This window comes from Cervus elaphus, chromosome 20, assembly GCF_910594005.1.
Source record: "Cervus elaphus chromosome 20, mCerEla1.1, whole genome shotgun sequence".
NCBI lineage: Eukaryota > Metazoa > Chordata > Mammalia > Artiodactyla > Cervidae > Cervus > Cervus elaphus.
Window position 1 is genome coordinate 133,693,602 of NC_057834.1, and position 27,321 is coordinate 133,720,922.

The 27,321-nt window shown below is 44.5% G+C and overlaps 1 protein-coding gene across 1 annotated transcript; it reads left to right on the forward strand.

The window, feature by feature from the left end:
* Window positions 1-218: 218 nt before the first annotated feature.
* On the forward strand, window positions 219-27,321 carry SPP2 (secreted phosphoprotein 2). The gene is made up of 8 exons (XM_043878688.1): window positions 219-423; window positions 524-648; window positions 8,336-8,458; window positions 9,560-9,667; window positions 15,967-16,021; window positions 17,242-17,292; window positions 19,550-19,642; window positions 27,211-27,321. The coding sequence occupies exons 1-7, from the start codon at window positions 357-359 to the stop codon at window positions 19,630-19,632; spliced, it is 612 nt and encodes a 203-aa protein (XP_043734623.1). The 5' UTR covers window positions 219-356; the 3' UTR covers window positions 19,633-19,642; window positions 27,211-27,321.

Below are 27,321 nucleotides of genomic sequence, written 5' to 3' on the forward strand. Positions count from 1 at the left end.
TAAAAATGAAATGAAATAAAGAGAAATAGACAGTCCATCTGGGTGAAATTAAAATAGAGAAAAACAAAAAGTGCATGTGGAGTCCCCGCCTCTTGATGGCTTTTGCTGTGGGCTGAAGTCCCATGTTGAGGTCCAAACTTCAAAAGTGGCCTCCAACTGGACCTTGTCCGTTGGAAAAGCCAGAAGTAAATATTGATCCCAGGATCAATTGGTGTCTCTGTTGAAGCCGCCGTCTGCTCCAGTTGGAGAGACCAAGCCAGGTCACACTGATAAACAGCTGCTTTCAGGACAACTGGTCAACCTCAAAGGCACGGAGACAATCTCCCTGTCTCTGCACTGAAATTGTTCTTCCCAGAATGGAGAAGATGGCGATGAAGATGTTGGTGATATTTGTCCTTGGAATGAATCACTGGACCTGTACAGGTACGGAGCTTGGGGACCGGGGCTGCCTGCCCTTGATGATGGAGCCCCGTCTGGACCCTGCTTCCTGACTCACTGGGTCCGTGTGTGCTTGTGTGCCCAGGTTTCCCGGTGTATGACTATGACCCGGCTTCCCTGAAGGAGGCTCTCAGCGCCTCTGTGGCAAAAGTGAATTCCCAGTCACTGAGCCCCTATCTGTTTCGGGCGTTCAGAAGCTCAATTAAAAGAGTAAGTGCCTGTTACCTCTTCTCTATACTATTCTGTTTTTTTTTCCTCTTGTCGTTTTTTGGGGGTACATGTTAAAATTTTTCCAGTTTAAAAAGATAACAGCTACTCCTCTCTTTCACATTCTTTTTTTGAGACAGAAAGGATTTAATTACAATTGTCATAAAGCTCTCGAAGCTACCTCGGATGCCTGATTCTTCTTGCAGTTTTCTTCCCTCTGGCCTCATTTCCTGTTTCCAGATGTTACCCTGTGCTTCTAGACCGAAAGTCCCCATGGTTCTTTCTGAGACGTTTATTAAAACCTGCTTGTTTATTAGAAATGAGGCCTTTTCAAGTTCAGCAGTCCTGCTCCTAATACTTATAGGAAATAAATTCTGGCTTTTGAGCCAAAGAAATCCACTTTCCTTTGTCAATTTGGTAATCGTCTGTTTCCTGTTAGCTTGGGGAAATGGGGAAAAGATGAATTTTCATGGGCTTCCAATGACTAAGACCATGATTGGCAAAGAAACAAACACAGAATTATCCTTCAAAGGAAATGAGAAACTAGACAGCAGTCGTCTCTTCCCTCGCTGGGTCCCGGGTGATTTCACCACTTGCATGTTGTCTTCTGCAAGGGGGAATAGAAATATCCTCCAGCAGAGTTAAGATTAAGATGAGAGGTGGGGAGCTTCTACAAGGTTCCAGGTCCTAAGAGTGAGAACTCCTTACAGCCAGGCCACCTGGGAAAGTGGGAACCAAGGAGATGTGACCAGGGGTCCAAGCAATGCCTGCTTCCTCACAGAGGTCAGAGGGCCACTGCTTCCTCTCCACGTTCATGCACGCCTCTCCCATCCCTCTGGGGTACCACCTTGTATGCATCTGTGCTCAGTCATGTTGTGACTCTTTGGACTATAGCCCACCAGATACCTCTGTCCATAGGATTTTTCAGGCAAGAATACTGGAGTGGTTTGCCATTTCCTCCTCCAGGGGATCTTCCCAAACTAGGGATAGAACCAGCATCTCTTGTGTCTCCTGCATTGCAGGCAGATTCTTTACCACTGAGCTATTCGGGAAGCCCTGGGTACCACCATAGTGCTGTGAAGGGCACACAGCTGCTGGCTCCATAGCTCCAGTCTCCAAATGAAATATCAGTACATTCATCTTGATCCTGCTTCTTCAGAAAATGGCTCAGTTTCTCATTCCATATTCCCAGGAAATGTATCGAATTGTCCCCAATTGTCTTTTCTAATTGGGTCATAGGTCACGAAGATGATGCTTTAGCAAGGCACCCTGCCCAGAACTGGGCTGCTGTAGACACGGTCAGTCACTTGGCCTGGCTGTCGCAGTGCGGAGACCCTGGAAGACATATGTGGTCAGCTGCCAAGCCAGAGGGAGAGTGCCTTCTGGAAGGGTACTGGACAGAAGAAAAAACCTCTCCCTCCCACACTGGTGTATTGGCTTCCATCTTTCGCATTTAATGAAATCCATGTGTTGGGGAGTGGGTATCAGTGTCCTTTTGCCAAGCTTGCAAATCGACAGTCTAGATTCACTTGTAATTTACCTAGTGCTTGCTACAGAAGAAAGTTAGTAGTTAATTAAGTGAATAAGAGCCTGAGGACAGCTCCCGAGAGAACCAGTTACTGATACCACAGAAATTTGGCCAGTGGAGAGGAGCTAGCATGAGGTGTCATCATCCAGAGCACATTCCAGAACATGGGGCCATCTTGGTATCAGACATCTGAGCCCAAACATACAGGCACCTGCAAATAAACACACCTATGTGTGGGATCCTTAATGAGAGCACAAGTAGGAGATGCCCCTCCACTTCCGGTAGGCTGCCTTCTCTCTGGAATTCTGCCTAATTTTGTTTCTTTCCAGTCTTTTCTCTCTATTCAAATTCACTGGCCAAGTTCCATCACCATGTCTCTGCCATGAAAACTTCCCTCTTCTGCCAATGGAAGGAAAACTCTCCCCTTTTGATCTGTCCTGGTGATGCTTCTTTCTTTTTAGAAGTGGTTCACATTTTGCTTCTTATTGTATGTGTTCAGTTCAGTTCAGTCATTCAGTTGTGTCTGACTCTTTGTGACGCCATGGACTGCAGCATGCCAGCCCTCCCTGTCCATCACCAACTTCCAGAGTTTACTCAAACTCATGTCCATTGAGTCGGTGATGCCATCCAACCATCTCATCCACTGTTGTCCCTTTCTCTTCCCACCTTCAATCTTTCCCAGCATCAGGGTCTTTTCCAATGAGTCAGTTCTTCACAGACAAAGTATTAGAGTTTCAGCTTCAGCATCAGTCCTTCCAATGAACACCCAGGACTGATCTCCTTTAGGATGGACTGGCTGGATCTCCTTGCAGTCCAAGGGACTCTCAAGTGTCCTCTCCAACACCACAGTTCAAAAGCATCAGTTCTTTGGGACTCAGCTTTCTTTATAGTCCAACTCTCACATTCGTACATGACTACTGGAAAAACCATAGCCTTGACTAGATGGACCTTTGTTGACAAAGGAATGTCTCTGCTTTTTAATATTCTATCTAGGTTGGTCATAACTTTTCCTCCAAGGAGTAAGTGTCTTTTAATTTCATGACTGCAGTAACTATCTGCAGTGATTTTGGAGCTCCCCCCGCAAAAAGTCTGCCACTGTTTCCACTGTTTCCCCATCTATTTGCCATGAAGTGATGGGACCAGATGCCATGATCTTAGTTTTCTGAATGTTGAGCCTTAAGCCAACTTTTTCACTCTCCTCTTTCACTTCCATCAAGAGGCTCTTTAGTTCTTCTTCGCTTTCTGCCATAAGGGTGGTGTCATCTGCATGTCTGTTTCCAAATAGGGAAAGGAGTATGTGTTAGTCATGCCTTCTACAAATGACCTAAAGATGGCCTCAAATATACCAGTGCCCCCCTTCCCCCACAACAGTAGACCCAGGAGATCCGCTCAGAGTCAAGCAAAGAGCTCAGGAAAGAGATGAAGGAATGGATCCCTCGCACTGATGGTGCCAAACAAAACAACTCACAAAAGGAGGAATACAAATGCACCCGAAGCATTGGAGAAAATGCGTCACCTCTCTAACAGCCAACAAAATCAGAATTAAAATACCAAGGTGAAAAGGAAGGAGAAGAGAAAAAGGGAAATCTCAAACATTGCTAGAGAGAGGGTAACTTGGTAAGATTATCTTTGGGAAGCAACTTGGAAATATGCGTTAAGAATGTTTATAAACACGTTAAGCATTAAAAATAGCAAATATAAGTTTTGATCTCATAGTTTCATTTCTAGGACTACGTCCAAAGGAAATAAGTGGGAAGCAATTTGGAAATATGTATTAAGCATATTTATAAACATGTTAAACATTAAAAATAGCAAATATAACTTTTGATCTCATAGTTTCATTTCTAGGAATATGTCCAAAGGAAATAAGTGGTTTTGTCATGTTTGTGTATATGTGGGAGGTTTGGGGTAGAGTTCAGTGGACTTAGGGAGAGGGGTCAGGCCTCGATATTTATCCCTGAGTTTGCTTCATAAGTCCAGTGGTTCATGAGTTTTCCCTGGTGGTCCAGTGGTTAAGACTCCACACCCTCAATGCATGGGGCACTGGTTCAGTCCCTGGTGGGGGTACTAATCCTGCTTGCCACATGGTGTGGCTTAAAAACAAGTATCTGGAAAGCCCAGTGATTCTTGATCTGCCTAAACGCCAGCATCACCTGAGAGACTGAAATATTCCTGATGCCTCTTGGCAATGGCCTATATGGGCAAAGAATCTAAATAAAAAAAGAAAGAAATATACTTGACGTCCAAAAGGGAGGGTAACTCATTAAGTTCCAGTCTCTGAGGGTGGGGCTCACATTCTCACATGTTTCCTGGTCATTCTGATGTGTAGTCAGGGTTAAGAACCATTGGGTTTTCCCAGCAGACCTGGATTAAATACTGTTACAATTGATTTTGAATAACTTATCCCTTGGGCTCCAAGTTTAGAAAAGGATAGGGAAATGTGGGGAAATGGGACTTCAGTCATGAAGATTTCCTTGCTCCTCAACACCAGGTTCATTCAGACTGTTCCCTCAGTGGACACAAGCAGAGAAAGACAAGGTAGACATGGACCCTGTGCAGGGGACGAGGAAGACAGAGGCTGGACCAGATTGTGCTTGTGTTGACTTAAAAAGATGCACAACGTGACAGTTGTGAGTTAAGTTTTATTTGGGGCAAAAAGAGGACTGCAACCCTGGAGACAGTACCTCGAAAGCTTTGAGAAAAAGCTCCAAAGAGATAGCAGGGAAGGACAGTATATATGTGATTTTGGTAAAGGGGGAATACATGCAGTCAAGCACATTTACTTTTTAGAAAGTTTCTGCTGGTCTCAGGAAGTTTCTGCTAGTCAGGAGAAACAGTCATCACCATGAAAGATTTTAGTGCTTTTCTAGATAGAGGAGATACAAGAATTGGGCTCATAAAATCAGCTCCTAAGACTATCTAACTCTCTGAAGACATGTCCTGCCAGTTTTGTCCTGAGTACAGAGTGCCTCCTTTCTGCTCTCCACCCTGAACTCCTTCAAGACATGTTGAAGGTCAACAGCTGCAGCAGCACTTGATTTAATCTTTGTAGAGGTAGATAACAGCCTTCCCAGGTGGTGCTAGTGGTAAAAAACCTGCCTGCCAATGCAGGAGACTTAAGAGACGGGTTCAATCCTTGGGTCGGGAAGATCCCCTGGTGAAGGGCATGGCAACTCACTCCGGTATTCTTGCCTGGAGAATCCCATGGACAAAGGAGCCTGGTGGGCTACAGTCCACAGGTAGATGGCAAGTGCCAATTTGTAGTTGACACTTCCGTGGAGCTCAGAGCCCATTGCAGAGAGAGGAAGAGAAAGGGCGGGGAGAGGGAAGAAGGAGATGGAGGAGAATGGGGTGAAATTACATAAAAAAGTGAAGGAAGTCTCAGAAAGTGGAGAGTCCTGTAGAGAAAATAAAACAGGGGGATGGGGGGATGGGTCTGGGCTGGGGCAGCTGTCAGATGGGCAGACGTATCCACAGAGATGCCATATTTGAGCTTAGTCTCAGGTAGGAGAACCTCCAGCTGTGGAACTACCCGCTGCAGGGAGTAGGGGTGGAGCTTTAAATAAAGTGAGAGAAGACCTCCAAAGATCTCTGAGGGAGGAGGCCCAGACAGTGACTGTGGGAAGTGGGCAATGACCAATGGTGGCACTGAGCCTCTTGGCCCCAGGAGGATGGGGAGTGGATGGATTCCGGGACATTCGGGGCAAAGCCACAGAAGCTTTGGGACCCTTTCTGTGTCTGCGCCCCTTCTTGTCCACTTTTACCTTTCCTTTTCTTTGCATTTTTTGCTTTTTGTCTTCATACGTTATTCTAGGCAGCTATACCCGAGATTTACTCTTTGTTCAATCTTAAGGGCTTAGTTTGAAAAACCCAAGTGACCTCCATGTTAGTTGGGCTTCTCCAGAGAAACAGAACTGAGAGCGAGAGACAGATGGGCAGGGAGATTGATTTTAAAGAATTGGCCCACACAGTTGTGGAGGGTTGGTGCAGCCAAAGTCTGCAGGGGGGGCTAGCAGGCTGGGGACCCAGGGAAGAACTGACACTGCAGGTGAAGTCTGAAGGCCATCTGCTGGCAGAATTCCTTCCTGCTGGGGAAAAGGTCAGTCTTTGTTCTATTTGGGCCTTCAATTGATTGGACGAGGCCCACCCACAGGAAGAAGAGTAATCTGCTTTTCTCAAAGCCCACCACTTTAATTTCATCCAAAAACACCTTCACAGAAACTTCCAGACTAATATTTGACCACAGATCTGGATGCTGTGGCCCAGCTAAGTGGACATAAAACATTAAACATTATAATCTCCAAAGGAATTGTTATGGGCCTTTTATGGCTTATATATTTTTATTTCTTTTTGAAGAATAAAAAAATCAGAATATACTTAGTATAAAGAGTCACAAGACTCAACAAGAAGGAAAAAACTAGAAGTAACATCTACTATTCAGTCCTCTGAGACACCCACTACAGACACGTGGCCGGATGTTTTTTGAATCTTTTTTTCTTCATATGTGGGTATAAAATACATTTTTAAAGAAAAACAGAACCACACTGTAACACTGATTATAGAGTACTGCATTTTTATTTCAGCCATAATGCTGGGGTTTGGGATTTTCTCCAGTTGATTTCTTATTGTTGAATATTTGGGTTGTCTTACCTTTTTCAAAAAACACAGAGAAGAAATTGGCTGAAAGTGAATTCAAATGAAAAAGCAGAGCTATTAGACTTTTCTCCATATTCTGGAGTTGTGCTTAGAGATGCAAAAAAGGTTGCAAAATAATCTCACAGTTCAACAAAATGATCAGTATTCAAACCCCCCACATTTGCATCTTTTAAACTATGCCTTTGTCCTGCCAGTTTGCTTTCATCAGATTGCTCTAAGGAAAATTGCGGAAGCATAATGGAGGAGGGGATGATGGTGGGAGCAGGGGGCGGGTGGGGGAACAGGGGGCACAGAACCTGAACAATGCGCTCCAGCTGATAGACGAGGTTTTACTTGTTTAATGAGATTCATATTTAGTATCTAACATTTAAAAATTATCAATAAACAAGGTGGGAAATAATGGCAAGAGTGAGTTTTTAGTCCTGCTTGTTTTCAGAGAACTCTGCTTGTATCAGCCTTCCTCATTCTGTGTCAGAAAGAGACACGAGGAGCCCCAGCCCCATCCCAAGCTTGGAGCCTGTTGCCTGTCACCAAAGCAAAGCATCCCTTTATTCTCCATCTGTAAGTGGTCTGTAGGGGCTATCCAGGTGGCGCCAGTGGTAAAGAATCTGCCTGCTAATGCAGGAGATGCAAGAGCCGCAGGTTCAGTTCCTGAGTCGGGAAGATCCCCTGGAGGAGGAAATGGCAACCCACTCCAGTATTCTTGCCTGGGAAATCCCATGGACAGAGGAGCCTGGTGGGCTACAGTCCATGGAATCACAGAGAGTCGGACACGACTGAGCACAGGTGTGTGTGCTCACACACACACATACACGCTCGCACGCGCATGCACACTGTAACAGCACTATAGCTCAGGCCTGAACAGAGCTCAGTTAACACACGTATTTTCTCCGGCAGGCACATCACATTCTTCCTGCACTCGGGAAACTAGACAGCTTGTCAGCAGTAGGCTTGGGGGCCAATTTCAATAGCAAGGTCACCAAGGAAAAGCACAAAAATGAGAAAAGCATGCCACAAAATGGACCATAAAAATGACTTGTGTACAGTCTGGGAGCCAGGACAAGGAGGGGAGCATCACCTTGTCTGTCCCTGGGCAGGAGTGTGTGCATCGGCCCACTCAAGTTCTTTGCAGCCTAGCGTATGTCCATGAGCGGCTGTGACAGCACCCAGGACTGACTTGGGGTTGGATATACATTTTAGGAAATTTGCAAGTATGGAATTGGTAAATAATGAGGCTCCACGGTAAAGGGAAGTCATCAGAAGAAGCTTGGAGTCAGGACACCCACGTCCTGGTTCTGTGGTCTCAGTGAAGTCCTATGAACCTTCGTAGAGCGCTTCCTCCCCTGGTCTTCAGGATGAGGGTCAGAACTGGGCGATCGCCATGACAATTGAAAGCTTTAGTGGTGGGAGATTCTGGCACCTTTTTTCTTGTGCAGGGAGAAACATTTCTAGCATGTGACCTTCAGAAACACATCTGTAGCAAGCTGCCACTTTGTTTTTGTGAAGGTCAACGCCCTGGACGAGGACAGCTTGACCATGGACCTAGAGTTCAGGATTCAAGAGACGACATGCAGGAAGGAATCTGAGGCAGACCCCGCCACCTGTGACTTCCAGAGGGGCTACCACGTGGTGAGTGTGGGGCAAAGGCCACCAGCCCGGAAACAAATGCAAGGGAGCTCTGCCTTCCTCCATCACCCAGAGCAATTCAAAGTCACACTGAGATCTTGGCCATGTCTGGTGTCCGGCCACCCTTCTAGGCACCATTAACTGTGTCCACGCTGTTCCCTGGGTGAGGGCGGTGTGACTCTGTGGTCAAGGACTTAAGCTCTGGAGTCTGCCATCCTGAATAATCATGGCAAATCATTTAACCCCTGTTGCCTCAGTTTTCTGTTCTTTAAAATGGGCATAATCATGGTGCCAGGCAAAGTGAATACAAAGAGGCCAATAGCAAAGAAAAATCCCTGAGACATTTCGCATTCTATCTTAAATGAATTCAAAATGCCAGTTGTGTCTCTGGGGCGAGGTGCATGTTTTGTAGTTGACTGTCATGCAAAAATCCGTCTCCCCCACCAGCTTGCACTCCACAGGGGTCAGGACTGTAGCCTGGTCAGTCCTGTTTCTCTGGTGACCAGCACATGGCCCCACGCTTGGTTATCCCCAGGGGTAGGAGCCCACCTGCACAGGCTAGCACCAGCACCCCAGACTCACTCTCCGAGGTGTTGTTCCAAGGGTGTCAGCGTTTTGTTATTTCACTGGTGTGATGACGTCTGTTTTGCTACATAGCAATATCAATTCTGAAAAGAAGACCCTTTGCTTTGTTGTTCCATGGAAATTTTCTCCGTGATTGTTTCACAAACACCCCAAACCTGAGTGTCACTAGCATCTGAAGGAAATCTGAGACCAAGGGAGAGCAGAGCAGAGGCCTTTGGGGATCTTCCCAATTCTTGTTCTCATGGGAAACCATGCAAGGTAACCAGCTCAGTGCTCAGGAAGGGAATGTTTGCTTTCCAGGGGACTTGTAATGTAGCAAATGCTTAAGAGATGTCTCAGTCATTGTTTGCTTCTGCTTAGGTTTTGAGAAGTTTTTGTTTTGGAAAAATGAAATGACTGAATTTTTCCTTTCTGTTTGCACCATTGTGCCAAGCGCTATGATGTTGCCTGATTTCGTGGGGAGGTCCTAACATTTACACGAGCTGCTGGGCAAAGAACTCACTGTTTCTCCTTTTCCAGCCCATAGCGGTTTGCAGAAGCACCGTGCGGATGTCTGCTGAGCGCGCTCAGGATGTGTGGGTTCGCTGCCACTGGTCCTCCAGCTCCGGGTCCAGCAGCAGTGAAGAGGTATGCACAGGGGCTTGACATCCCTCAAGGTGTGATAGAGTCACTGGACCATCACCTAGGTGCCTGGGCAAGTGTCTGAACCTGCAAACTCGTGTTCATTATCCCTTACTTCTTCCAATCCCATCTCTATAAGATTTTGAACATGAGCTTAAGAAAACAATGAGCAAAAGTTCTAGATTTAAGCATGCAGTTCACTGCCTCTCTGGTTTAGTGGAATAAAGGGGGGCATTTTTGATAGATGAGTGTTCATTTACTAGCTCTGCAATCTAGTTCAGGATATTTAATCTCCATGATCTGAGGCTTCTCCATCTGTTAAATGCCGGTAATAAAGACCACCCAATAGGATGTTGAGGAAACCAAGTAAGTTCATGGTCCAGAGTCTAGCACATAATAGATGCTCAGTAAATGACAGGACACATCTTTTTCCCTCAATTGCATTGATAATCATCCGCAATAATACTGAGAAATCAGTAACATGTAAAATTCTGACTTGGAATTACATTTCTTACTGAAGTATGTGTCTCATGAGGGCAGGGAATATTTGTTTTATTGTCTAGGACAATGTTTGATACTGGGTAGAAGTTTAGTCAATAATTAAACACATACAATAAAACTGAGGAAGAAATTTTGCCAATATGATACATGTAATATGATACGAGGAATATGATATGAGAAGGAAATCTCTATACTCTAGCTTGGGATAAAAGCATAACTGTTATATGTTTGCTTATTCATAATGGGATAATCTATCCTTCACTGCTATTTAAAGATGTTTCTACCATTACAAAGCCAAATCTGAACAACATCTTTCTCTACCTATACTTTTATTCATTTTTTCAAGGTTTAAATCTGTAGTGAAAATTACATGAGAGGAGTAAACGATTTCAACTTCAAGAATTACACATAAAAGTAATGTTTCTCTATTATGAACATACACAGGCCCTACATATTTGTTTATTTATTTTTTCATTGCCTCACAATTTGGCATGTGGGATCTTAATTCCCAGACCAGAGAATGAACCCATGACTCCTGCATTGGGAGCATGGAGTCTTAGCCACTGGACTGCCAGGAAGACCCGGGCCTTACATATTTAATATGGAAGTCCGTTTTAGAGTTAGATAGGAGTGACACTCATGACCGAGGAACTCCTGTTACAGTTCAGTTCAGTTCAGTTGCTCAGTTGTGTCGGACTCTTTGCAACCCCATGGACTGCAGCACGCTAGTCTTCCCTATTCGTCTGCAGCTCCTGGAGCTTGCTCAAATTAATGTCCATTGAGTCAGTGATGTCATCCAACCATCTCATCCTCTGTCGTCCTCTTCACCCACCTTCAACCTTTCCCAGCATCAGGGTCTTTTCAAATGAGTCAGCTCTTTGCATCAGGTGGCCAGAGTATTGGAGTTTTGGCTTCAGCATCAGTCCTTCCAATGAATATTCAGGACTGATGTCTTTTTGGATGGACTGGTTGGATCTCCTTGTAGTCCAAGGGACTCTCAAGAGTCTTCTCCAACACCACAGGGGTGGTTTTAGTGTTATAAGGAGAATTCTGCAAAAATGTTCCGTTGAGCATAACCTTGTTGACCGATCTTGTTCTCACTGGCGATGTTTGGGGGTCAATCTCCAGGTGATTTCCGGGTGATTTCCCCCACATCGTGTCTCCCTGGTGCTAGTTCAGGCACCCAGGGCCTCCTGTCTGACTCCAGGAAGGAATTCAGGAAGTGACGTGAGCCTCACAGCTGACACGCTGGTGCACGCTGGGCAAAGCTAAGCCAGAAGTGACAAGGACCAAGCGTCACGTCACAAACATTTTGTGTTGACTTTGTGGTTTATGTGGGGGAAGCCAGGAGACAGCCAGGAGCAACAAAAGCACAGCCCTGACCCTTGTGGGGTCTGTAGACCAGTCTGGGTGTCCGTTAAGCAGGGGCTACCCTGACTACCAGGCAGGCTTTTGGGAACACAGAGGGAGGATGGGAGCACGTGGGGCAGAGCAGGTTTCCAGGGAAACTAGAGAGTGGGTGACCTCAGGATGAAGTGCAAGGGGTGTGGAGGGGCGGGAGGGAGAGATTTCAAGCCCAGGGAGAGCATGACGGAGTTCCTGAGCATGAGAGAAGCTAAGCTGATGGGTGGAAATGGACAGAAATCCATTGTAACTAGGAGCAGAATGTGAGAAAGAGGCAGAAGGTGGGGCTGGAGAGGACCCGAGCCTGGCCACGGTGGACCTCGTGGGTCTTGTCAGGATCCTTGGCTTGGGGCTACTCGAGAATTCTAAGTAGGGAGGTGACAGAATAGATGGAGAACAGATTGGAGCTAGGTAAGAATGGAGCGATGGGAGGCTGGCAGGGCAGGTGAGAGCGGATGCTAAGGAGAGCTGGGAGTTAGAGGTGAATGTCCTGAGACAGGGATGCCGGTTCTCCTGAGACCTTTAACACCATAGAAATTGACAAGTGGGCCCCAGTTTAATCCCTCTTCCATCTCCAGTTTGGGAAGTTGATTCTGATTGCTTGCACAGCCCACAAACCTGTCACAACTTTCTCATCGCAGACTGAAAGCTACTCACTTTTCTTCCAATCCCAACTTTTGAGTGAAGACTCTGATAGAAAGTTAGTCCCTGAAACAAACACAATTTTTAAAATAAACTCCCAGGTTGCTTTCCCTCAAAGATTAGGAAACTGTAAAAAAGTATGAGCAAATAAAAAATTCCTTAAATTAAATGATTCTGCAATTTGAAAGAAAGAGGAGAAAGCAGATGGAGGTTTAAAGTAATTCCTGGAAACTCTAAAATAGATTTCTTATATGAAACAGGAAGAAAAATTAGATGACAGCTGTTAACCATTTTCAGTGAAATAAATGGTGGTACTACAAACACGAAAGAAAATCGAATGGGATGAATTTAGACAAAGAACAAATAAATCATTGTTGGAAGTAGGAAATAAAAGAAAACTGAAAAAAAAAACCCCTCAGAGTAATGAATATAAAGACCGCTTGAAAAACATATGTAGATAGTAAAAGAATTTCCAGAGAAAGGAATATAATGTAAAGAAAGATGGAAGCCAAAAATAGAGAATAAGACCAAAAAGTCCCAATTATTGTAAAATAAGACTAAGCTCAAATGGAAAATATCTGACAAGAATAAAGTAAAAGAAAGTGTCTCTAATATAGAAAACTTGGGTTTTTCACCACATAATTATAATAAGTTCAAAAACTTTGTTAAAAGGTTTGAAGAAATAAATTTCTAAAATTGATAATATTCTCTCTTAACCAAATAAATATTTAAATTATGGGTAGTTTTAATTATTTTAAAATATTTTAATATTATGTCTATATTTAAATATATTTATGTATTTTTATATTTTTTAAATTTGTAAGAGAAGTATGTAAAGGGTAAACAATTTCTATATGGCACGTCAGTCAACCACATGATTGCAATGCTAACATCTGTAGCTTGGTGAATGGACTTGACTGGGCAAATCTGTCTGATTTGGAGTGGGTAGGATGAAGTTTGAAAGAGTTTAGCCTTGAGGCCCAAAACAGTCCAAAAGGAGAAACTGAAAAAGAATGAACAGGAATTCTGAACTCGGGGGAGGAGAGTTACAAGTATTTCATTTGTTTACTCTCTTCCCTTTCAAATGATAGAACTTTACATAGAAGTGGTCCAAGCCAGAATGAGGGAATGCCTTGGCTCACATTCCCAGAGCGAATGGGAGGAGTTGTGCTTGCGGATGACTCAGTTTAGGGACCGTCAACACTACCGATGCCACATTCATCTTTTCCTTCTCCCCTCCTCTTACTGCTCATGAGTTTTCTCCTTGCAGCAGGATGCAAGACTACAAGCCACTCCAGATTCATATCTGCCAAACTGAGCCTTTCTCTCTAACTTCTTGGCATCACTACCATTGGCCTGGCTTGGGTCATGTGTCTCATTAAAAAGAAATAGTGCTGTTACTGAAGTATAATTCACAGACCATACAATTCATCCATTTAATGTGTACAATTCACCCAGTGGTTTTGAGTATATTCAAATGTTGTACAACTGTCACTGCTATCTAAATCCTGAACATTTTATCATCCCCAAAAGAAACTCCAATACCCCTTCCTCTTACCCTATTCTTTCCAACACTCAGTAACCACTAATCTATTGATATTTTCTTTGTCTATGAAGTTACTTTTCTGGCCATTTAATATGAACAGAAGCATGCAATATGTGTTCTTTTGTGACTGGTTTATCTCAGCATGTTTGGAGGTTCATACATGTTGTAGAATGTATCAGTACTTTTTCTGTGGTGGAATAGCAATGCATTGTATGGATAGACCACATTTGATTTATCCATTCGTTAGTTGATCAAAATTGGGGTTGTTTCTACTCTTTCGCTGTTTTAAATAATGATGCTGTGAGCATTCATGTACAAGTTTTTGTGCGGGCATGTATTTTTATCTATCTTGGATATTCACCTACAAGTGGAATTTCTGGAGCATAAACTAACTTTATGTGTTAATTTTTGAGAAACTGCCAAGTAGTTTTCCATAATAGTTATATCATGTTATATTTCCACCAGCAACATATGAGAGTTCCGATTTAGTACATCCTTATCAACACTCATTATTGTCTGTCTTTTTATTTGAGTCATTCTAGTGGATGTGAAGTGGTTTCTCATTAAGATATTGATTTGCATTATCCTAATGAGTAATACTCTGGAGAAGGAAATGGCCACCTACTCCAGTACTCTTGCCTGGAAAATTCCATGGATGGAGGAGCCTGGTGGGCTACAGTCCATGGGGCTGCAAATAGTCGAACACGACTGAGCGGCTTCACTTCACTAATAAGTAATGATCATCTATTTGTATATCTTTTTTGGAGAAATGTCTACTTGAATCCTTTTTCAATTTTAAATTGGGTTATTTGTCTTCTTGTTGTTGAGCAGGAAGAGTTCTTTGTATATTTTGTATATAAGTTCCAAGAAAATTGCAAATGTTTTCTCCCATCTGTAAGGTTTTTTTCTTTCTTGATGGTACCCTTTGAAGAACTAAAGTTTTAAAGTTTAATGAAGTCAAATTGATCTATTTTTTTCTCTTGTGGTTCGTCTGAGTCTTTCATTGAGTTTCATGGCCCGCTTTGATTAGGAAGGGATCCAGCTTCATCCTTTTGCATGTGGATATCCAGTTGCCTCAGCACCATTTATTGAAAAGTTATTCTTTCCCCCACTGAACTGTGCCTCCTCCTAGAACAGTCACGCTGACAAAGGCCAGCGGGCTTACTGGCTGCTAAGGATGGAGATGGTGATAGATAGGTGGCCCAGACACCTGCAAGAAAGGTTTTGAGCCAAACAGCTGCCTTACTCTGTGACTCTGGGCTTTCGTGGGCTTTCCTGGTGGCTCAGCTGGTAAAGAATCCGCCTGCAATGCGGGAAACCTGGGTTCGATCCCTGGGTTGGGAAGATCCCCTGGAGAAGGGAAAGGCTACCCATTCCAGTATTCTGGCCTGGAGAATTCCATGGACTACAGTCCACGGGGTCACAAAGAGTCGGACTCGACTGAGCAACTTTCACTTCACTGGAGTTTTGGTGGCTTCATGAAGACTTCTTGTGCACAACTTTCCTATTTAACACATATGAGGACTTCATAGAAAGAAAACTCCAAAATTTGACCTGAACACAGTTTGTCTGCAAGTCCATGTAATGAAATTCCTTCTTTCTGGCCCACATCTGGGACTCATTTTGAGTCTAGTGGAAATCTTTTTAGATGATTTAAACGTCATGTAAGTTGTTCTTCCCCGTGTACTTTTTTGGACACACATGGCTTCCCTGGTGGCTCAAGGGTAAAGAACCTGCTGCCGATGCAGGAGGTCTGGGGTAGAGTTCAGTCAAGTTAGGTAGGGAGAGGGGTCAGGCCTTGATATTTATCCCTGAGTTTGCTTCACAAGCCCAATGGTTCATCCGACTTTCCTGGTGGTCCAGGGTGGTTAAGACTCAGCACTCTCAGTGCAGGAGACATGGGTTCAACCCCTGGATGGGAAGATCCTCCTGGATAAGGAAATGGCAACCCAGTCCAGTGTTCTTGCCTGGGAAATCCCATGGACAGAGGAGCCTGGCAGGCTACAGTTCATGGGGTCACAAAGGGTCAGATACGACTCAGTGACTAAACACCAGTACGTTCAAAACCATACATTAATTAAAGTTATCTGATATAGCTTATTGCCTTATTTCATTAAAAAGTTGTATGAGTCTTCCAGTTAATGGTTGCATATTTTGTAGTGTCTTTCCTTTTTCTCTTTCATGTGCTGACATACACCGATGCCTGAATTAGATGTTTTTTGGGGATATCCTGGGATCCTCTACATCAAGAAACAGTTACCTGCTTGGTAAGTTGAGACCTTTTTAATATTAAGATCTTTTTAATATTTTTTCATGAATTAACTTCATATTGAAGCTCTCTATCAAGGAGTGATTTAAAACTGGAAATAGCTCTATATAAGCTTTGTACAATGACAGAATTTATGGACAATAAACATTTGCTTTTGCTCCTTTCTTAACAGTAGGCAAAAATGACACAACTCTTCATTTAGGCAACTCTTTTCATTTATGCAGAGACTTTCCAGACATACTTCCATTTCACAGCTCTGACATCTCTGCTGGTTAGGCAGGACAGTTGCTTGTTTTCACCCTAAGATGGTCCCCCAACTTGAACATGCTTGTTCCTTCCTGGGTGCAAAACCAGTTTTAGGACTCAGGTATGCAATGACACATGAGCTTCGCAGGTGGCTTCGTGGTAAAGAATCTGCCTGCCAATATGAGAGATGCAAGAAATGCAGGTTCAGTCCTTGGGTTGGGAAGATCCCTTGGAGGAGGAAATGGCAACCCACTCCAGTGTTCTTACCTGGACAATCCCATGGGCAGAGGTGCCTGGTGGGCTGCACTACGTGGAGTCACAAAGAGTTGGACACGACTGAGCACGCACACACATGCAACAGTGCATATGTGGAAAGATCTGGACTAGTCCTCATCCAACTGGTTGGGGCTGTAACCCTCCAGCCAGGTCACCAGAGCTGACCATCCCTTCTAGAATCTTGCTTGGGAGAGGGAGGGCTCTCCGTTTCCCCTTCATAAGCAGTCTATCACTTGAAGTCGGGTCAGGTTAGTGTTCTTTGGCTTAGGAAGCATTTTTGCATGTGAGCTCAGTTGCGTCCAACTCTTTGTGACCCCATGAACTGTAACCTGCCAGGTAACTCTGTCCATGGAATTTTCCAGGCAAGAATACTGGGGTGGGCTGCTATTTCTTCCTCCAGGGGAACTTCCTGACCCAGGGATCTACCCAGAGCCTCCTAGATCTCCTTGCATTGCATCTCTTGCATTGCAGGCAGATTCTTTACCACTGAGCCATCAGGGAAGCAGAAACCATTTTTACTTATTGATAAAATAGGTAAATGAGAGGATTTTCCCTATTGGAGCTGATGGCAGTGAAACCCCTTGGTGATCTTCCACTGCTTCCTTGCAGGAAAGGTGTATTTGTGGCATCAATAATAAAACCATAGAACCAGAAGCGGGCAGTCATAATTGCCTTATGACTATTACTGTGTTACAGGTCTCACTCCTGACAGATCCAGAGGTGAACCGCTTTATGAACGATCACGCGGTAAGTGGTCCCGTTTTCTTCTGCCAGATACCAACACATCCTCTTTTGATCAAGCCAGAATGCACTGAAGCCATGTCATAGGAGATAAACCCCTGAAATGCAAAATATTTTAAAGGAAAATGAGAAGAACTGTCCTGCATAAACTTGTTTTGCACATCACTGAAAAGCTGACTTTGAAGCATTAAAACTCACTTGAAATTTATCAGGATTCAAAGTATCAAATCTGGCTGAGAAAATTAGCACTGACCTCCCTCCTGTCCCAGGCTGCAACATTTTCTAAAAATCCCAAGCTCTTATGAATTCCTCTTTACCCTCCACCTTCAACTTTACTTTTCAGCAAGCAGACAGAGCCATCAGTTATTTAGTTTCTCCCTTTTATAATAGGTTTTCTCATTTAACCATCATGATGGCTCTATAAACCAGGAGTATTATCTGTTTACACAGAAGAAGTAACAACTCATGATGTTTGTTGTGACACAAAACACTCACCCTCTACTAAATGTTTGACAGTTTTCTCCTTCAGCTTCACAACCACCTTGACAGGAACACTATGTTCCTTCCCATTTTGCAGATGAGCAAACTGAGGCTTAGTGAGCTTCTGTAGCGTCTTCAAGGCTTCACGGTCGATGTAGAACTTTGATTCAGGTGAGCAGTGGCAGACACAGGACCTAGAGACAGATCTGTCAGACTCTGGTTTCTGTTTTTTCCAGGCCACTTTCCAGAAAAATTGTGAAATTTACTCTCTGATCAGAGTTCTCTATTACAATAACACAGGTATTAATGTTTCATTGAACTCAACGTCTGACCATCCCTCAGCTTACTCCCAATTTATCTGAAGTACTAAAGCTTACAATATGAGGCTTGCTTACAAGAAGTGCCTAAGTTTAGACCTCCTTTGGTGTGCCATTTTGAAAGAAATACAGTTATTCTAACAACGTGACCACCACTGAGAACAGTTTTGAACACTTGTTTTTGGAATTACCTGCAGAGTCTAGGGCCCATTCTTTTGAGTCTCTGTAGTGGTGGAAAGCTTGTGCTCTTGGATTTAACTTTGGAAATAAACTCAGTTAATTAGATTAATAACCAATTTGGGTGCATTAGTCATCTATTGCTGTTGTTCAGTCGCTAAGTCATGTCCAGCTCTTTGTGACACCATGGACTGCAACACGCTAGGCTCCTCTGTCCTCCACCAACTCCTGGAGTTTTGCTCAAATTCATGTCCATCTATTGCAGTGTGCCAAATGACCATACAGCCTAGCAGCTTAAAACAGCAAATGTTTATTGTCTGATAGTTTCTGGGTCAGGAACCCAGCAGTAGCTTAGCTGGGTGTTTCTGGCTCAGAGTGTCTAGAAGGTGGCAGGGAAATTATTGACCATGGCTGAGACCTCATCTGAAGGCTTGACTGGGCCTGAGGGACCCACTGCCAAGGTTACTCAGGTGGTGGTTGGCAGGGCTCAGTTCTTGGGGGCTATTGGACTGAGGGCTTTGGTTTCTTAGTATACGGGCCTTTCCACAGGGCTTTCTGAGTGTCCTCAACGCATGAAAACTGACTTCTGCCAGAGAACATGATGAGAAAGAGAGGGAGAGAGAGGACTGAACGAGCAACAGAGCATCCAAGACACACAGTCTTTTATTTCCTGATTTTGCAAGTGATATAGAATCACTTCTGCATAGTTTACTAACCACACACACTGGCCCTGGTCCGATGTAGGAGAATACTCAAGACTGTGAACACCACCACGTGTCCATCTTGCGGGCTGGCTACCACACTGGGAAGATGTCATTTGAGACATATACATATATATGTGGATATAAATTAATGTGACGGATCCTTTTTATATTCCTCAGAAGATAATCCCAGAGCTGAATTCTAAAATCATTTTGGGCTTTGGGGCCATCATTGACTCGGATGTGCAGCCATCTCGGAGACTGCTTTGAATATGACAATTCAATTTAATTCAACAAATGCGTGTGACAGGCCCCGGGCAGATCCCACGGAGGACTGAGGGATCAATGTGACAGTTCCTGCCCTCGAGGGCTTACAGAGACACATTCAGCTGTAACACCACGGGGACGAGAGTGAGGGAGACTTGACAAGGAAGATGAGGTCATCGTGTTCCTGGGGAGCCTCTTGGCAGTAGGGGCGCAGGTGGTGCTGGTCACAGTCCTTCTCATTAACGCATAGTCACTCAGTCTTGCGTTGTCTGAGGTCTAGATGTGAATGACAGAGCCCGTATATTCCCTTTCTGTCTTCAGAGATGAGAAGAAACTTTCCTCTTGGAAATAGAAGGTACTTGAACCCGTGGTCCAAAGCAAGAGTGAGCCCTGGCTTTGAGTGACAACTTCAAGGTACGGGAACACGGCTAAAAACATGCATAACTGGAAACAGAGGCGACTGGAAGGAATGCCTTATAGCTGTTGCCGCTGCACCTCCAAATGTCTGCAGTCCGCTCATCAGCTCCCATCTCACCTCCCACCTTCTCTTCTCTCCTCCTGGATCCTGATCCTCAACTGTCTCTTCACTTTTTTTCACTCTTATCCCCGTGGCTTTTGTTTGCTGATGTCAATGTGTTCAAATTTCTCCACTTTAAGAGCAAAAATTAAACAGCAAACACAGAACGGCCCTTTCCTTTGACCCAGCCTCTTCATCCTAACAGCTGCCTCCTTCTCTCCCTCCTCCCTTGTTGGATAAGATTTTTGATGATGATGATGTGTGTGTACTTAGTCATCCAGTCATATCAGGCTCTTTGCGACCCCCACCATGGACTATAGCCCACCGGGCTCCTGTGTCCATGGGACTTCCCAGGCAGGAATACTGGAGTGGGTTGCCATTTCCTTCTCCCAGGGATCTTCCCGACCCAGGGATGGAACCTGCATGATGTCTCCTCTGTCTCCTGCATTGCAGGCGGATTCTTTACCCACTGAGCCACTGGGAAAGCCCTAAGCTTCTTGACAAAACTGTGGTCCAAGGCTGCGGCCGTTACCTGCCCACCTCCCATTCACCTTTTGGGTTTTTTTGCCAACTGGATATTGGCCCTTCAAATCTCTGACGTCTAATCTGCCTTCCTTTTCTTGATCAGTCATTTAAATCCTGATGGCCGTTCATGCGATCTCCTTCACCCAGTTCTTCCCTCCTCTGTTACCTCTTCCACGTGCCTGCTTTCCAAATACACATTGCTCACCTCACTGTACCCTGAGAGCCAGGCTCTTTCATCAGCTGCCCACTGCATGCAGTTGCAGTAAGCATCCTTGAGCCCTTGACACTCAAACATCCTCCTCTTCAGTCTTAGTAGAGGCATCACCACTCACTGAATTTTCTCCTGTTCAAAATTTTATAGTGTCATTTGATTTTTAAAATTTTTGTTGAAGTATAATCAGCTTATGGTGTGTGTTATTATACTTTCAGATGTATAGCAAAGTAATTCGGTTATATACATATATGTCTTTTTTTTTTTAAAGATTCTTTTCCATCATAGGTTACACAGTCACTGGCTCTTCTTTACCCTTCATATTCTCCCAACATCCACAGGGGTCCTATTGATTTTGCCCACATATTTTCTCTGGCTTTAGCGCATCATTGCATCACCATCACCACTCACATCGCGCCATCTTGCCTCAGCTACTGATTCCACACTGTCCTCCTTGCATGTGGCCCTCAGGTTTATCTGGAAATGCAGAGGAGATTCTGACCCCTCTCCATGCACTCCTTCACTTATAGGACAAGGTAGAGGCAGACCCTGAGCCAAGAGGAAGGACATCCCATTTGCCTTGGTGCTGGAGACTGAGCCCTGGTTTTGCAAACCCACAATGGGCATGTATTTAATAAACTTCCAGTTACCCGGGACTGGAACAAAGGCAGTTTTGTCTTTTTAAAGCCTCCCAAGTGGAAAAGGGACTGGCAACCCACTCCAGTATTCTTGTCTGGAGAATCCCATGGATGAAGGAGCCTGTTGGGCTTCAGTCAGTGGGATCACACAAAGAGCTGGACATGACTGAGAAGCTAACAAGTATTAAAGGAACATGGTGAAATCACATTTCAAAGGAATTTTTGGATATAATTATACTTATAGACTCAGTGAACATTCATTCTCACACACAGACACACATAAGTTAATCATGAAGCCTGGGCTGGGTTTTAAGTTTACATAACACTGTATGCTTTCAGGATAAAGTCCAAATTCCTAGTGCGTCCTGCAACGGCCTTTGTGGTCCATCCCTTGCCCACTTCTCCAGCCTCATTGCTCCCAAGGCTACCAGCCCTGAAGCTCTTGTGACACTGAAATACCTGCTGAGACCTCTATCTGGAACATTAAAAAGTGAAGTGAAAGTGTTAGTTGCTCAGTCATGTCCGACTCTTTGTGACCCCGGGGACTGTAGCCCACCAGGCTCCTGTCCATGAGATTCTCCAGGCAAGAACACTGGAGTGAGTTGCCATTCGCTTCTCCAGGGGATCTTTCCAACCCAAGGATCGAAGCAGGGTCTCATGCATGGCAGGCAGATTCTTTACCGTCTGAACCACCAGGGAAGACCTACCTGGAACGTCCACCTAGCTAATTCCTCTTCCTCACTTACATCTCAGCTCAGCTCAGCGTTACTTCCCCTTAAGGGTCTCCCCAAGTCAGAGTAATGTCCCTTTATGGGTTTCCCTATTGCCGGGAGAAATACCAATAACCTCAGATATACAGATGACACCACCCTTATGGCAGAAAGTGAAGAGGAACTAAAGAGCCTCTTGATGAAAGTGAAAGAGGAGAGTGCAAAAGCTGGCTGAAAACTCAACATTCAAAAAGAAAGATCATGGCATCCAGCCCCATCACATCGTGGAAAATAAATGGGGAAACAGTGGAAACAGGGAGAGACACTATTTCCTTGGATTCCAAAATCCCTGCAGATGGTGACTGCAGCCATGAAATTAAAAGATGCTTGCCCCTTGGAAGAAAAGCCATAGCTTGCTCATAAGCAACCTAGACAGCACATCACTTTGTTGACAAAGGTCTGTCTAGTCAAAGCTATGGTTTTTCCAGTAGTCATGTATGGATGTGAGAGTTGGACTATAAAGAAAGCTGAGTGCCAAAGAATTGATGCTTTTGAACTGTGGTGTTGGAGAAGACTCTTGAGAGTCCCTTGGACTACAAGGAGATCCAACCAGTCCATCCTAAAGGAAATCAATCCTGAATGTTCATTGGAAGGACTGATGCTAAAGCTGAAACTCCAATACTTTGGCCACCTAATGCAAAGAACTGACTCATTGGAAAAGACCCTGACGCTGGAAAAGATTGAAGGTGGAAGGAGAAGGGGACGACAGAGGATGAGATGGTTGGATGGCATCACTGACTCGATGGACATGAGTCTGAGTAACCTCCAGGAGTTGGTGATGGACAGAGAAGCCTGGTGTGTTGCAGTCCATGGGTTTGCAAAGAGTCGGACACAACTGAGCAACTGAACTGAACTGAAGTCCCCATGACAGGGCGCTGCAATTACCCATTTCCTCTCTGTTTCATCTGACTCCCCCGGGTCCCCCAGGGAAGGGCTGAGATAATTTCTTTTGCCAGCATCTCCCAGGGCTCCACACAGAGCCAGGCACCCAGAAAGCAGCAGAAAGTACTTTTTTTGTTTTTTTTTTGAGTGGATGACAGAATCTTTCATTTTGGATATTGAGCTTCTGTTATCAAAAAAGTCAGCTGAGCTTAGTGTGATTAATTTTTAACCGCAGGAATTTAAAAGAGGTCAACTGACATTTTAACTAAAGTCGAAGAGAAATTTACCAGCGAAGCTGTATAGGATGAAAGATGCAAATGGTAGATTTTCTTTTGAATCTATGCTCACCCTAAAAATAACAACTAGCTTCAGGCTGAGATCAAGAGAGTACTGATTACAAAGAAACAGACTCATCAGATTTCTTTTTTTATAAACTTAAATCATATCATTTGCTTTACAGAACATTCTCAAGGGGAGAAAACACAATTCTCAATGGATTGACTGTATGTTATTTATTAATGATTATACTGGATGTATATATATAATGATTATATATTATATTTTACATGTTGTATAATATAATTATTATATTATATATAATGATTATATATATTTTATATATATATATATATAATGACTATACTGGATGTATATATATATATATATGTGTGTGTGTGTGTGTGTGTGTGTGTGCACGTGCTCAGTTATGTCCAATTCTTTGAACGACCCCATGGACTGTAGTCCGCCAGGCTGTCCTGTCCATGGAATTCTCCAGGCAAGAATCCTGGAGAGGGTTGACATTTTCTACTCCTGGGGATCTTCCCGATGCAGGGATTAAACCCGGGGTCTCTTACATCTCCTGCACTGGCGGGCAGATTGTTTACCACTGTGCCACCTGGGAGCCATATATATAATGATCTGATTTCTGTAAAGAAATTGATCACTTAAGAAATGTCTCTTTAAAGGCAATACACACCAAAGGGCAAAGGCTGCTGTCCTGGCCTGGACATTGACCTTGCCTATCCTCCCAGTTATAACCCTGCACTCCCATGACCCTCAGCAGAGCAGGATCCCTACAGTCCTAAGATAAGGTCTGCCTAGGGGGCCCAGTGAGGCGGCCAGTCCACCGTGTCTGGAGTCTGGTTCCGAGCTTTCTCTGCCGCTTTAGGAGGGGTGAAGATGACACAGTCCTTCAACCCCTCGGGCTCAGCTTTTCAAAGATTTATGATTATTATTATTTTTACTTTTGTCCCTGTTAGACCATGAGCTCCTTGAGGATGTGTTACCTTGTTATCCTTGTTATTTAGTTTAGTAGCAAGAAATATGATTAATAATGTCTGTACTGTTACTAATAACAATATTCTTTGTCTAGTTCCTAATGCTCAAAATAATGTCTTTAATACAATGAGTTCCCTCAGGTTGAAAGAAAGGAATGAACCAATGCAGGACCAAATACATGACTCTTCAAATTGTGAATGACATGCTTCCGGTGGGGAAAGGTCTCTGGAAGCAGAGTCTTTGGTTCATCTTAGAATCAGAATCCTTGGAGCCTGGCTTAGTTTCTGGAACAAATGAGGAGCTGAGGAAGTATTTTTGTTATTTAATAACCACTGTTCTAGGATTCTTTCAGACTGCTAGAAGATTTATTTAATATGTAGGAGTGGGTAGTGAAAGAGAGTGTTTCAACAAAGAGGTCTGAGATTCTTTTTCTTGTTTGCTACTTTGAAATAGGAATGGGGGAAAGCAGGTCCCAGGTCTCACGTTGAAAGGAACCTGTTTGAGAGGCTCACACTTTCTTGATCACCACAGTTGGCCTAGTTCTGACTTCTGCACGAGACAGTAAGTCCGAAGACTACAAACCACACTGCCTGCACCCAAACCATGGTCGCGTGAGCGAAGCGTGTTCCTTAAGGTTGCAACATGGATTAGCGCGGAATTCCTACCCTATGGCGTCCTTGATAGCTCCGAGGTAAAAGAATCCTCCTGCAATGCAAGAGTCCTGGGTTCAATCCCTGGGTCAGGAAGACCCCCTGGAGGAGGAAATGGCAACCCACTCCAGTATTCTTGCCTGGGAAATCCTGTGGACGGAAGAGCTTTGTGGGCTACAATTCGTGAGAGTGTAAAGAGATGGACATGACTAAGCGACTAACCCACCAGCACCACCACCTACCCTATATGGCCAAGAGCAGCAGAGGAGGCAGTTATCAGTGGGATCTTTTGTCAATAGCTGCATGGTGAGAAGAATCATTCTCCTGACTTTTGTCCAACAAATATTCATCAAATGCCCGCTTTGTGCCTGGCCCTACACCAATGATCAGAACTCTCAAGGGTGCCTGGGTTTGTGTTTGGACCTTTCCACCTATGCTGCCTTGTTTAAATCCTGCAACTGTCCAAGTGAAGCATCATCATTATTACCTCCATTTTGTAGATGAAAAAACAGGCCTTGGAGGCCCCTCCTCTCAGAGCTGGCGCTGAATTGAGATTTAGTTCTCGATGTCTGTCTGTGTGTCTGTCTCCAAAGTGCCTCCTTTTCTTCCTGCGATACTCAGCCTCATGTCAATATTTCCACATTTAGAAAATAGCACGAGGGGGCAAAACCTCAAGGATCATTTGTTTAAGAAATATTTGTGATGTGCTGGGTGAAGCACATATGGAGGGTGACCCAAAAACCTGAGCCACCGCGGTGAGCCTGCTGAGTGATTTCAATGTTCAGGAGTCAGGCTTATTATTCATAACCTCTTGTCACGATCTTCCAAGATAACCTACGTATCGGGGGACCCAGACTCCCATATAAGATGGAAGAGCCCAGTCAGTGTCTGGAGGTGGAAAATGTGTCTAGATTTACTCACCCTCTGCTCTGACACTCGTCCCCTCACATGCTTACTGACTACCCCACCAAGCGCAGTGCGTTCCACTCCTTGCAGTAGTGATGTGCTACAGAGGTGCTGCAAAAGCTGAATCAGTGAACACTGAACCATCGCTCCTGTAGGAAATACAGGGTTAAGCTCCTATGAGCCTTTGGTCACATTTTGTCCAGTAATCTGTATGCGCCTTTCATGTGTGTTTCTGTTGAAAGACATCTTATTTAATACATATGGTTGGTTTATTAATATGGGACTCACAGCCATGGCGCTGTTACTCCTGCCTGAAGGAAGCTCATCTCACGGAGGTATTTTCTTCAGCAGGCATAGCACGGTCTTCTCACGCTCAGGGCACTGGACAGCATTTCGGGACTGTATGCGGGGGCCATTTTAAATATCAAAATCACCAACAAAAGTCACAGAAAAACAAAAACCATGGCACCAAATAGGCCCAAGAGGACACTTGTTTACAGTGCGAGAGCCCAAACCATGCAAATGGCCTTGTATGAGCTCACCTGGGAATGTGTGCAATTTTTCTCACTCTGAACATTCTAGAATGACTCAAAAAGTGGCTCAGAAGGTAAAGAATCTACCTGTAACTCAGGAGACCTGGGTTCGACCCCTGGGTCAGGAAGATCCTCTGGAGAAGGGAATGGCTACCCACTCCAAAACTCTTGCCTGGAGAATCCCATGGACAGAGGAGCCTGGCGGGCTACAGTCCATGGGGTCTCAAAGTGTCAGACACAACTGAGAAACTCACACTTTTACTTTACAGGTAAATACCAGCCAGGAGGCAAATCTGTGAGTAACGAGGATCTACTGTACCGTGGGCTCCCCACCCAGTTTATCCCTAGCTTCCTTGTAATCTCTCTTGTTCCTTCCCACCTGGTGTCTGCACCTGCTGTCCCCAGCACCTCTCTCAGGCATTGGCTCTGTTATCCACCCTTTGGTTCCATCTGGCTGTTGTCCATCCACTTCCTGCTGAACCTCGCAGCTGAATTTCATGCTGATGAGCACTCCCTTCTTCCCTGAAATCCTCTGGCTCCTGAGACGTGGCCTCCTTGGCCCTCCTCTTGGCCATGACCCTCAGTGGATGCTCAGTGCATACACATTTATTGACTGGATGAATGACAGATGGATGAATGAACTGTCCCACCTCAGATGACCCAGGTCCTCACGTGGCCATGACTTCTGCCAGTCTACTGCTGACCTGACTTGATTGGTTCCCTCCCTCTCCCATCACCAGCACCTCCTTAGTTCAGACTGAGTCCAGGATCTGGTTGCAGCCTTTCCTCGGGGACCCTTCCCTCTCTGAGACTTGACCTTCCTTCCTGGGTCTGTATTTCTGTTCCATGGACTCCATGACCTCCTCTTCTCCCTGCAGGTGTCTCTCACCCCCCTCCCCCGCCCCTTTTTTTTTCTTCAGGGAACTGGCTGCTTTGCCTGGTTTCTCTAGTCTCTGGTGCCATCTTGGATTCCTTTTCAAACAGCGCCCAGGAATCTGTGTCCTGTGTCTCCATAAGAGTGTGAAATGTGTGCCACAGGGTCTAACCCTCCCCTTCTTCTCTCTTTTAACAGCAAAATGCATTGAAAGAAATGGAAGTTCCAATGAAGAAAGATACCTTATGAATTGTGTAATTTTCTTTTGATCAATTTCAGTCCCTAATAAATGGCTTACTTTTCCTTTCA